This window comes from Populus trichocarpa, chromosome 14 (assembly GCF_000002775.5).
Source record: "Populus trichocarpa isolate Nisqually-1 chromosome 14, P.trichocarpa_v4.1, whole genome shotgun sequence".
In the NCBI taxonomy this organism is placed as follows: domain Eukaryota; kingdom Viridiplantae; phylum Streptophyta; class Magnoliopsida; order Malpighiales; family Salicaceae; genus Populus; species Populus trichocarpa.
The window spans coordinates 8,035,229-8,047,463 of NC_037298.2; the positions used below are offsets into that span (position 1 = coordinate 8,035,229).

At 35.3% G+C, this 12,235-nt stretch overlaps 2 protein-coding genes across 3 annotated transcripts; both read left to right on the top strand.

The window, feature by feature from the left end:
• Positions 1 to 1,101: 1,101 nt before the first annotated feature.
• On the top strand, positions 1,102 to 5,451 carry LOC7455424 (uncharacterized). 2 transcript variants are annotated; one of them, XM_024585597.2, is made up of 7 exons: positions 1,106 to 1,536; positions 2,310 to 3,015; positions 3,658 to 4,291; positions 4,396 to 4,496; positions 4,641 to 4,730; positions 4,808 to 4,935; positions 5,047 to 5,451. In XM_024585597.2, the coding sequence occupies exons 2-7, from the start codon at positions 2,401 to 2,403 to the stop codon at positions 5,186 to 5,188; spliced, it is 1,710 nt and encodes a 569-aa protein (XP_024441365.1). In that variant the 5' UTR covers positions 1,106 to 1,536; positions 2,310 to 2,400; the 3' UTR covers positions 5,189 to 5,451. The 2 variants fall into 2 exon arrangements, with proteins under 2 accessions (XP_024441366.1, XP_024441365.1); XM_024585598.2 differs by lacking the exons at positions 4,808 to 4,935; positions 5,047 to 5,451 and having other exon boundaries at positions 1,102 to 1,536; positions 4,396 to 4,564; positions 4,610 to 4,700.
• Positions 5,452 to 7,473: 2,022 nt separating this feature from the next.
• Positions 7,474 to 11,064, top strand: LOC7455425 (ATP-dependent Clp protease proteolytic subunit 5, chloroplastic). Its single transcript, XM_002320257.4, has 9 exons — positions 7,474 to 7,814; positions 8,237 to 8,356; positions 8,460 to 8,583; positions 8,684 to 8,776; positions 9,046 to 9,091; positions 9,219 to 9,291; positions 10,262 to 10,296; positions 10,392 to 10,480; positions 10,688 to 11,064. The coding sequence occupies exons 1-9, from the start codon at positions 7,681 to 7,683 to the stop codon at positions 10,892 to 10,894; spliced, it is 921 nt and encodes a 306-aa protein (XP_002320293.2). The 5' UTR covers positions 7,474 to 7,680; the 3' UTR covers positions 10,895 to 11,064.
• The last annotated feature ends 1,171 nt before the right edge of the window (positions 11,065 to 12,235 follow it).

A 12,235-nucleotide genomic window follows, 5' to 3' on the forward strand; every position in this document is an offset into this window, starting at 1 on the left:
CAATTATTTTTTCACATAAAAATATCCAAGAAACACTTTATAAATTTTAATAAACCCATTTATGGCTTTAAAATAGCAAAAAATCACAAAGACAACCTGAAATCACATAAAGCCCCAAGACTTAGTCAATTGTTTCTGACAAGACGAAGGCCAAAAACCATCACTTTCAAACTTATCTCGTCAAATAGAACCTTTTGACACCAAGTTAAGCCATTTTGATTGCTGAAATCATTGGCACTAGCAACTTTCTTTCTCCTCTCTGTTTTCTAATGACCCTCTTTCTTTTTAAATCAAGGACTAAAAATAAATAAAATAAATTTTTAATTTAAAATTAAAATTGTCATGAATTTGATATTAACCATGTATTTTCTTTATATTTTGCATTTTAATTCCCTATTTTTTATTTTAAAATTTCTACTTAAAATTAAAAATGCAAGCTCCTTCACTGAGTTGGGAAAATACCTAGTTCTTTTTGTTTTTATATATATATACATAATGTTTCAATAATGATTTTAAAACATATCCCATGAACATGACACGTCACCTATTAATAAAATTTAATAAAAAGCTCGGTACAATTAACAATTATATTTTTTACAAATGTACTAATATAAGTGGGATATTAGAGACATGGATCGATGCACATCATGTTACTCGAACTTGGATCAAACCGATACTCCGACATGGTTGGTTGTAGCTTAACATCGATGTTCCAAAGTCAACACGAACCCCAAATCATCGGACACAATATATAAATCAATCACGAGAGCTTTTGAAAATCTGTGGCCGGTTTTTATACCTTTGATAACCAAAAACAATAACATACAGGTTTCAATTTTTTTTGGAAAACAGATGTAGAAAATGTATATTTACCAAAAGGCCCCTTTAATTTTCCTTTTTCCCCCCTTTCCTTCTGAATTTTGTCGAACAGAAAAATAAAACAAAAACGGTACCATTAGTACTGGGCACGTGACGAAAACGTGCGCATGTGCTAAACAAAAAGCTCAACGTAAACATGCGGGTGCGCACGGCCTTAACCTGCGCATAAACTTGCAGTGGAATAACCGCGTCCGTGTGCTGAAGAGGAGGGAAATAAAAGGAAAGACACGGGAGAGGGAGAGAGAGAGAGTAAAAGGGAGAGAGATTGTGCATGCCTCACTGAGTTGGATTAACCGAGTCAAAGACAAAAACAACAACCACCACAACAACAAACAACCAAAGAGGGCTTAGGCTAAAATCACCCCCACCAAAAAAAAAAACAGAGTGTGTGCGTGTGGGTGGGGGTGAGGGGTGTGGCAATAGCCAAAAAATGGAGAACAAGAAGGAGATTATTACTATTACTTGTCTTTCTCTAATCCTTTACCCCCCTCATTCTTCTTTCTCTAACCCTAACTTTCTTATTCTCTCTAAACTAGTTATAACCTTAACCAAACACCACCAAATCTTTCTACCACTTTTATTTCTCTCTCTCTTCTCTCCTTATTCTCGTCTTCTCTTCTCGTTGCTTTTTTCACTCTGCGCCTCCGTTCTCCTCTGGTAACATTCTTTGTTTTCTTCTCTTTTTTTGGGGGATTTATCTGTTTGTGATGATCGATCAATGCATGATTCTATCGTGTGTTTTCTGCATATTTTCTCGTGGGTTTTGTTTTGGTTGATTGATTTGTGTTATTTTTTTAATGTTTTTAGTGTCTCCGGTTAGGATTCACGGGAATTGAGTTAGTGTTGTTTTATGGGGTCCTGTTTGGTTGCAATTGTGTGTTTCCTTTGATTCATAAGTGTTCAGTTGCTGCTGCGGTTTGTCAATTGGTTTTATTGATGGGTCATTGTGCTTGGTTAGATGTCACACCGATTTGTTCAAGTTTTCAATTCACTGGGCTTTGACTTTTATATGGTTAAATTTTGTACGATTTCCCCTATTGATTTTCAATTATCGAGTAATTTGGTGCTTTATCTTGTATCTGCCTGCCTATCTTATGAGGTTTTGTTTTCCTGGGTTTTGGGTTCTTTGCTGTTTTATTGTTGAGCTTGATGCCAGCAGACTGCGTCATTGTTTGTGATGAGGTTTTTTTTTATCATTTCTATCTTTGAATTCCGCTTACTTTATTTGGTTTTAGTTCCAAGATTTATTACTTGTATCTTCCGTTTTGGAATGACTTCTCTGGATGCTATGCCTTGAATGCTTTACTCTTCTATTCCCTCTCGCATCAGTTTTCCACTCTCATGGTTATTCTAATGTGATGAGAAAGTAATATGCATGTTAGCTCTTTTTCAGGGTTTATCCAATATAATTGCTTAGGTTTTTGATGCAGGTTTTACGAAAGCCATCTTTGGAATAGGTGGTTATTATGACTTTGTGCTTATCTGACTTGAAGCAACAATGAGTGGGTAGTTTTTCACCACATGGAAGAGTTGGGTCTTGTTCAGTTTGATGCCATGGGAAGCACAGTAAGAAAGAAGAGGAGTCAAATTTCTCGCCGACCTAAGGATTCCCAGACATTTACTGACAATTATGATCGTTCATCATTATCGATATCACCACCTTCAGATGACATGAGCAAGGCTTCCAGTGATGAGAATGCTGATAATTGTAGGAGGAAAGAATTTGGTCTTAATCAATCCGTGTCCAGGGTTTCTTCGGCTACTACTAGAGCTGAAAGAAAAAGAGCATTTTCTGACAGTCACCCAAGGAGAAGTGTGGTTAACAATAAAACTTCTCGTGAAGGTGCTCTTGCCCCTGCGAATTGGAGAAGCAAAAGCAAGCTGAAGGAATGCATGGATGTGGAGTCTAGAACTGCAAATATGTATTGTGGAAGGAATGGTGAAAGTTGGAGTTCAGAGCAGTCAGGAGTGAGTTTAGATGTTTTAGGAAATGAAAGCAAGTTTAAAAAGGTCAAGTTTAAGGTTGGTGATGTGACACACACAATTAATGCCAACTCGACTACTAATGGCGTGCCTTCTACAAAGAATCCCCGATTCTCAGACACCTCCAACACAAGGCAGAAACTTAGTCTTCAGGTGTTCTTGTCATCCTGACTGCTTGAATTATGGCGACCTCTTAATTCTTGCATGCTTATTCATGCATTGCATTTGCTTTAGGACGTTCACTTTGACCAAATACCAATTTAAATGTATTGCATTTGCTTTTGGACGTTCACTTTGACCAAATACCAATTTAAATGTCAAGTATTTTTTTTAATTACCTTTGGGAAATCACACACCTCCTAACAGTGCACCTGAAGGTTTGTATCTGTGTCTGTTGCACTAATTTTAACTTATATATTTATTTTTAACTTAAAGTAAGAATTACCTATCTCTTAATAGTGTGCTGGAAGGTTTGTACTGCTTGTTGGAGGTGTATAACTTAAAGAACTTCCACGTAGAGTTTGCAATACTTTATAGAACTACTCGCATGGTAATTTGACCAATTCTTCATCATTACTTGCATTTTTTGGATCAGTTGTTGACACCAATTTTCGGCTTGCGCACATAGATTTGTTTATGTGGGTTTATTTGGCATCCTTTTTGTCTTCACTTTTATGGAAGAATATCTACCACATTAATGTGTATTATCTCAGTATCTCACCTAATAAGTGATCTCATTATTGAGTAATGTTAGAATCTGGTGTAATCTCATTATTTTAAATTATTTTATTGCAGGGGAATTTAGAGGAGGAACGTTTTGTTTCAGGTAAGAGGCCAGGTTTGCAAGGAGTTCCTTGGAAGGAATTCTCTAGAGGAGGGTTTAGTCTCGGGAAAGAGGATTTTTTAATGGGGAAGACTTCGGGCAAAAATACTGCTGGGAAACAAGGAAATAAGTACGAACGTAAGAACAAGCGGGCCCCCAAGAGGCATGTTCTGGATGGGGAATTTGGTGAGGATGACGATGACGACGAGATCCGATACCTAGAGAAACTCAAGTTAAAAGTCCCATCAGGACATAAGGAAGATGATGGAAATGATGATGATGAATCAAGTAAGAAACAACGAAAACTTTCTACCCTGGGAAGCATTGGTGCTTCGAGGCTGGTTAAAGATGGGAAAAAAATATCCAGATCAGACCAAGCACCAGAGGATGAAGATTACGAGGAAGAAGAACCATTATCTGATGGTGAGTTCGCAGGTAGTAAGAAGAAGCAGAAAAAGGAATATGTTGAGTCATTGACAGATGGTAAGAGGGAGCTGACTTTAACTAAGCGTCAACGGGCTCTTCAGTCAAGCAAAGATGGCTCTTCTGTTCCTGATGCTAACTTAATTGAGTTTCCAAATGGATTACCACCTGCACCATCAAAAAGTGAGAATGAATTGCTTCCATATGTGTTTTATTGTCCATTAGAACTCTAGTTTCTTATTAATTGTAGCTTTCCTCTTGTGATTGCTTGTTCTTGTTCATTCCAGAGCAAAAGGAGAAACTTACGGAGGTCGAGCAGCAATCAAAGAAAGCTGAGGCTGCTCAGAGACGAAGATTGCAGGTTGAGAAGGCTGCTAGGGAATCTGAGGTTTGTTTTTGTGTATATACAGTTGTATGCCATATGCATGGAGATCCACGAAGGTTAAACAGGCATATGCTTTATTTTTTCTTGGTTTTGATTTTGTAGGCTGAAGCTGTAAGGCTTTATTTTTTCTTGGTTTTGATTTTGTAGGCTGAAGCTATAAGAAAAATTCTCGGTCAAGATTCCAGCAGAAAAAAACGAGAAGAGAAAGTGAAGAAGCGTCTGGAAGAGTTGGCACAGGTATCCGCAATTGTCTGGTAAACTTCATAGTGTCTTATACAAAGCTGCGTTCAAATTTCTCACATTTTCATGTTTAGGAGAAGGCTACCAACGCCGAGATGCATGCATCGAGTACCATCAGATGGGTCATGGGTCCTACAGGGACTGTGGTGACATTTCCCAAAGAAATGGGTCTCCCTAGTATATTCGACTCTAAACCCTGCAGGTTTTGTTTTCTTCTGCTAATTGAAAATTCATGCCAAAGCACCAAATTTACTAGGCCAAACTGATATCAACGATTGCTTATTGATGATATGAATTCTCTCCGAATGTGCAGCTATCCTCCTCCAAGAGAGAAGTGCGCGGGCCCTTCTTGTACTAACCCATACAAGTATCGAGATTCCAAGTCGAAGCTTCCGCTTTGCAGTCTACAGTGCTACAAGGCAATTCAGCAACAGAGCCAGCATGAAACTAACTGATGACGCTTAAAGATATATCTGCATAGCCATGTTAATATATCATATAACTACTGGGGCCAGGCTAGCAAAGAGGCATTTTTTATTCAGTATAGAGGGATTATACAGATATGGATGGTTCATTTTCTGTCATCTATAGCTTAAGGATATTCAAAAAAAAAAAAAAACTATAGCTTAAGGGTTGATTAATGGAAATTTGTCTTCAATTGAATGGAAATGATGTTACTGAGAGCTTTCAATTTAATCAAAATGATGTTTCTGATTAATTCCTCTTTTTTTTTACTTGATAAAGAATTCCCCCTACCTTCTTAAGTCTACTGGTTGAGTGCAAGTAATGTTTCTTGAAGTAATGTTCTTATGGATTTTTCATGGCCATTCGATGATGGTGTGACTTGGTGACGGTCCATCCAACACAATCATGAAATCAGTACATTATAAATTATAGTTCTACAAAACAAATTAAATGATCCTTCTAGTTTTAAAAACTAATTAATTTGTATTTTTCATTTATTCTATCTTTTTTAACTTAATTTATTTATTTGTTTTGAGAACTAAGAAGATTGAAAAAAAAAAAAACAAATGGATAACATAGAAATAGAGATGAGAAAAGAAGTAATTTTTTTTAAAAATAAAGTAATATTAAATTAAGTTCGGTCAACATTTATTAAAAGATTAATTAATTAGTTTTAAAACCTTTTGTAAGACTATAGGGATTATTTTAATAATAATTTACTAAAAAAGATGGTACTCCCTTGATTCTTAAGAAACTCTCGTGCTTTTCTTTTTCCTGCAGTTCCAATTCAAATTGCCAATTTCCATTTCTTTATCATCTTTCCATTTTACTAAATAGTCTCCGTTAAACAATTATATTGGGAATGAGGAGTAAAATTGTACCTTTTCTCTCGCTCTCCTCTTCCAAGAGAAATCCTGCAATGTTTCTTGCTTTCATAATTACTTTAAGGTTATTTACTTCTATATAAGTTAATTCTCTCCTTATGGGGAGTAAGATTCTTGCTTCTTCTTTTTTCTTTTTCCTTTTTTTTTTATCGCAAAAGAAATTAATCATAAGTGGTCGCTTTTAGGATGTTCATGCCTATGACATGCAAACAAACATGGGGCTATTTTCTCTTTTTGGCTTATTATAATTTTTTTTAAAAAAATATTGGTAAAATAACATTGTTTGTACATATTATGATTGAAAAACGCAACATTTATAGCTTGTTGCTATTATGAATAATAACGACATCTAAATTTTTTAATTGAATGAGCAGGAGAGAGAAGAGAGAAAAAAAAAAGACATTAAAGAAACACTGAAAACTCCGATTACAACGCAACCGATATCATATAAAAGATCTCGACAAGATTAATCCAACAACAAAAAAAAAAGACATCAACACTGACCTGAATATGCCTCACTTGTCGTCAAAGATAAATGAGCCACACGTCATTTTTGGACGACAAGTGTGGCACACTCGGTTCACTATTGATGATCTTTCTTGGTGTCGTTGAATTCGTTACCCAAGATCTTTCTGATGATACCAATGATGTTGTAATTGAAATCCCGGTGTGTCATCGATGTCATTTTCTTTTTTCTTTTCTCTCTAATCTCTCCTGCCAATTTTTATTTAGATGTCGTTAATATGAATGATGATAAATTATAAATATCGCGTTTCTCAATTGTAACATGTGCAAACTATATTTTTTCACCAATTTTTTTTTCAATTGTGCTATTCTGCTAATATTTTTAATTTACAATGCTATTTTTTTCTAAAAAAACCCCAAACATAGTGATTAGATTTCATTCTTGTGTGTTTAATATTATACTACATGATAATTTTTAAAAGTATATTTGACTTGAAAATATATTAAAATAAATTTCTTAAGATTTATTTATATTAGTACATAAAATCATAAAAAAACATTAAAAAATTAATTTGATATTTTTTAAATAAAATATATTTTAAAGATAACCAAAATCAGTTTTTTTTCTCATGAGAAAAGAGTATATCTTATCATGCAGGATTTAAAAAAAAGACTTAAAAAAGATTGATAGAATAAATTTGTTACATGTTAGTGACTACGATACATTAACAAAGAGAAATCAAATTTTAATTTATTTGTTTTTTTTATTGGAAAGGAACACGCCACGAATGGCCGAATACCAAACAGCTGTATTGGAAGAAGAAAAAAAAATCCACTAGAAATGATGTTGCAAGGGAAAAAAAAAAAAAAAAGGGAAGTAAAAGGCAAACGGGTCACAGAAATAGCGGACCGATACCACCCGTTTGGCAAACGGGTCAAAGAAAGACCCAGAATGAAGATATTCAGCAAGTCTCAGTCTCTGTTGTAGCCGAGGCGTTATCATCCGTTTTTTAGCTGAGCTCTCAGGCACACACTAGCAATATCATCAACTACCTCCTCCTCTAGCCCTAAGATTTTTATAGGATAAGGCGCTAATACTAGTTGATTCGAAACACTAAAAAATAATCTTAGAAATGGCACACTCATGCGTCTCCTCATCGGCCTCTTCCCTCAGATTCAGCTCCCTTCCCTTCTCGCCAAACCCTTCAGTCGGCTCAGCTCCTGATACCCACAAGCTCGCTTTCGCCTTCCACCCTCTCCGTTCCAGGTTAATCCTCCTCCCTTTTTTATTACTGATTTATCTGTAACGTTTTTTTTTTTTTTTGGGTCTAGAAAATTTAGCAATATTAAAGAAAATTAAGACTAGGATGTTTGCTGATTACTCGATGGTTTTACTGTTATTATCATTATTCTTGGATTCACTGAAGAGTAATAAATAAATAAATAAAAAATTGAAGCTTTTTGCATTTTGTTAAAGAAAGTTATTTTCTTTTTTAAAATCTGCAAGGAAACAGAGGGTTTTAGGGTCGGATTTAAGCTCTACTAGAAAATCCTCTTTTGAGCACTGATAATTGGTATCATTAGACAAGGATGCTAGAAGATTTTTACGTCTTTTTTTAAAAAAATGTTTCATCTTTGCCATAGATAGTCGAGAAATTCAAGTGTCCTCGTTCTCCACTTGTGTTGCAGGAAATTGAGAAAGTTAGTCAGTGATAGGAAGACTATCCAGACATCTTCGCCGAAGGCTGTTTACTCTGGTGAGTTTTGGGCGCCTGAGAGAAGTTCGCGACAGGGGATTTGGTCTATAAGGTAGGCAGGGTTTATTAGAGACTTTACACCTTTTAACTTGCTGTTTTCATTTTGCTTGATGTGCTAATAAATGGAGAAAAAAAATGTGGAACTGGTTTTCTAGGGATGATGTGCAAATCCCTTCTTCACCCTACTTCCCTGCCTATGCCAATGGAGCTCAAGCTCAAGGACCACCACCGATGGTGCATGAACGGTTCCAGAGTGTTATCAGTCAACTTTTTCAACATGTAAGTGAATAGGTTAAACATCTTCCTGTGCTTGCTTATCGTCTTGAATGCTTGGTTGTTTTTATACAACGTTTGATTTTGTTGTTGTTTGAATTCCTAGAGAATTATACGCTGTGGTGGAGCTGTTGATGATGATATGGCAAACATTATTGTTGCTCAACTTCTCTATCTCGATGCTGTTGATCCCAACAAGGTGAGTTTGGTGACTTTTCATTGTGGCTGGCTTGTTTCTTATATATTATTGTCAACTTCATTTCAATTTCCATCTGCTTCTGAACCTCCAACAGCATTAAAGTTTATGATCTTATCTCGCCATTGTTAACTGAATTTAGTCAAGCTATATAACTACAACACATGCACGTGCACCAACACAACCACATGAACCTGTTTTAACACTGTCCTTTTATCTGAAGAAATGGGGAAGCAGTTTACTAATTAGGGCATGCCTTTTCTTCCAAGCAGGATATTGTTATGTATGTGAATTCTCCTGGAGGATCAGTTACTGCTGGTAATTCTTTTTTAGATTGAAGTCTTCTTTTATTTGTTACCTTTTTCCCAGTTACCTTGGCGTAAGGAGTCTTGGTTTTACTTTTTCGGACTCTCTCTCACATGTTCTCTTCTGTACTTTTTCTTAGGCATGGCAATATTTGACACAATGAGGCATATCCGACCTGATGTCTCCACTGTCTGTGTTGGACTGGCAGCTAGGTACAAGATTCTTTCTTGTCATTTATACCTTAACAGCTAAATGAATCACTGGTTTTTACTACATTTTTCCTACTACTTCGGCCTTTGTTGCGTGATGAATCAATATAGACTGATTTATTGCTTCTTTTATTCATCATTTGTTTGCAGAAATAGTTGTTTTAAAGGAACGTAATTGAATGATTAACAGTAGCTTTTCTATCATAGATTGGATTCAACTATTCTAACCTTGCTGTCCCATGAGTGAAGCAGCATTGGTTTTGGAACTTCTATGGATACTATGTGATGTAGATTGTTGGTCTTGTTTAAGTGTAATGTTTATTGATGACTAGAGAATTATATGGGTACCTTCTCAGTAGATGCATGGGTACCATGGGAATAACTTAAATAATGTGGTGTCAAAATCTTGAGCTAATGGCAGTTGATCAACATTGATGTTCTTATGATAGATCCTTGGGAACGATAATTACTAGGTGAGGTCAACTCACCATTAGACCACACTTAAAGGACTGTGAGACTTGCCCTCTTATTAGTGTGGGGTAATGGGAAGCCATGCTCACCCAATGATTTTTCCTTGATAACACAGTTGAGCTAGATGCTTCACTGTCAATGACGCATATAATGAAATTTGTGTAGGATCTGAGAATTCTATGTTGTATTTTTTTTCCCAGTTAAGGACTACCGATAGTTGTCAAAACTACTGCCACACTTCCTCTTCCAGGCTGAGGATTTAGTATACTAAACTCTGCACTTGATCCTTTTCCAATCACTTCTTATGAATAGAGTGCTTATAGAACCACTAGCATTCTGTATTAAGTGTAAAAAAATTATTTTAAGATTTATTGCTGCTAAAATAGTGGGAAAGGGAAAATAATTTTCGTTTAAGAATACCATTTAATTTTCACTTGGCATTCTTGAACATTTTCCATTACTAAAAATATCTGTCTTTTTTCTCTTTATTTTGGTTAAACAGTATGGGGGCTTTTCTGCTTAGTGCTGGGACCAAAGGTAAAATGCCCATTACTTGTTGATTTAAAGTTCGAATCTGTGGTTGCTGCTTCAAAATTTACTGAATATGTTTCTCTTTTCCTATGTGACTGAAGGAAAAAGATACAGCTTGCCGAATTCAAGGATAATGATCCATCAGCCTCTTGGTGGAGCTCAAGGTGGGCAATCTGACATAGATATCCAGGTATGCATCCTTTTTCTCCCAGACTTGTATTTGCTTGTGATTTGTGAAGCTTTTTTAACAGGTATATCCTAGTGCTTCTGATTTATAGCCATTCCTATTTCCTGACACGAACTAGGTCTTGATCTGAAATGACTTCTTTGTTGTGTTATGGGAGACCTATTGGTTCCCGGCACACTTTCTCATATCTTAAATCGGCATAATTTTCAGGCAAACGAAATGTTGCATCACAAGGCAAACCTAAATGGGTATCTCGCCTACCACACTGGTCAAAGTCTTGAGAAGATCAACCAAGATACAGATCGTGATTACTTCATGAGTGCGAAAGAAGCCAAGGACTATGGGCTCATTGATGGTGTTATCTTGAATCCTCTCAAGGTTCTCCAGCCTCTTGCAGCTGCAGCAGATCAACAATGACACGTCTAGCGTGTAAAATTCTCGGTTGTTGTTACTTTAAATTGTAGAGTTGAATGAGATTGATCAAAGAAGACCCTGAGTTTGTTTTAATGATCAAGAATATTGATATCTATGCTCCAGGGAATTATAGAACATGCTTTTCTGGTAGTTCAGGCAGAGCCTTTTCTCCACACTGCGCTTCTCTCTCATAAACTGTTTCTTTTTGGCGAGTTTTAGTTTAACTAAATCCTGAGAAAGAGATTGAACAAGCCCAACAAACTCATCCAGTTAATTATTTCGTAAGCCACTCATATGCCCCTGAAATATATACAAGTTTTCAAGATATTCCTTGAATGGTCAAACATTTTCAGTCTATGTTACTATGTTTACAGTTCCAATGTTTCCCTTCCGTTACATGAGGTTGGGTTTGGAATAACATATAGGGCACAAGGGATATGCATTTGACAAAAAATATCATGTTTGGTTTCCGAGACTTCTTTATCTCTCTGTTTTCAGGACTCGCAATTGGCGGGTTTAACATGTTAACTCGGGTTGAAGTGAGTTTTTTTTTTTTGTTATTATTGTTTTTTCAATTTTATCATTCGATATTTGATTACTTGAAAATTGAGCTTCATGATTTTTTTTTAAGTATTTTTTTTCGTGCAAGTTATCATGATCAATTTTATTTTAATTTGACATGTTTATCATTATTTTTTTTTATGATCATACAATTAAATAAAACCAGCTTATTAGACCTAGACGGTTCTATAATTTGAGTCGTTGATTTTTCTCACTTCTTTAAAATATACTAACAGCGTCTAAAAATCTTTTTTTATTAAAAAAAAATTAAATCAGCCCACCGCATATTGCAACACCAATCATATAGTCATTTCATTGTTGAATTTAGAAAAATATATGAATTTGAATTTCAAAGATAAAAAAAAAACTTTAAAATTGAATATTGTGTTTAGTTTTTTCGTTGAAAAATGAATTTTTATGTTAGATTTGTGTTAACAAGGGTAAGATATGAAAATCGGGATTTTATATTTTGCAACCATCCCTCGCTGGAATTCCACTCTTGCTTGGGCAAGGTTGAAGAAGTCATTGAATGACACGTCATTTGCAAGAACAACGCTTCATCCATGTCTGCATGGTTGGTCTTGGAGTAAGGCCCAGACAAGCTTGGGGTCAACTCCAAGCCCATATTGTTTTCTTCTTCTTCTTTTCATAAGATTTTTCTGTTTTTTTTTTACATTTTCCTGCGTTGAATTTATAAATTTTAATTTTATTACTTATATATGCTAGAAAATGTACAATAATTATTTTTTTTACCAATCTATTTTTATATGATTTTACATGTAT

Bases quoted from the DNA above. Each gene is read 5' to 3' on its own strand.
- LOC7455424 (XM_024585597.2), top strand. From the start codon at position 2,401: ATGGAAGAGTTGGGTCTTGTTCAGTTTGATGCCATGGGAAGCACAGTA. The intron at 4,731-4,807 runs GTATCCGCAATT...TTTCATGTTTAG, and splicing joins GTCTGGAAGAGTTGGCACAG to GAGAAGGCTACCAACGCCGA. The intron at 4,936-5,046 runs GTTTTGTTTTCT...CCGAATGTGCAG, and splicing joins TTCGACTCTAAACCCTGCAG to CTATCCTCCTCCAAGAGAGA.
- LOC7455425 (XM_002320257.4), top strand. From the start codon at position 7,681: ATGGCACACTCATGCGTCTCCTCATCGGCCTCTTCCCTCAGATTCAGC. The intron at 9,292-10,261 runs GTACAAGATTCT...TTGGTTAAACAG, and splicing joins TGTGTTGGACTGGCAGCTAG to TATGGGGGCTTTTCTGCTTA. The intron at 10,297-10,391 runs GTAAAATGCCCA...ATGTGACTGAAG, and splicing joins GCTTAGTGCTGGGACCAAAG to GAAAAAGATACAGCTTGCCG.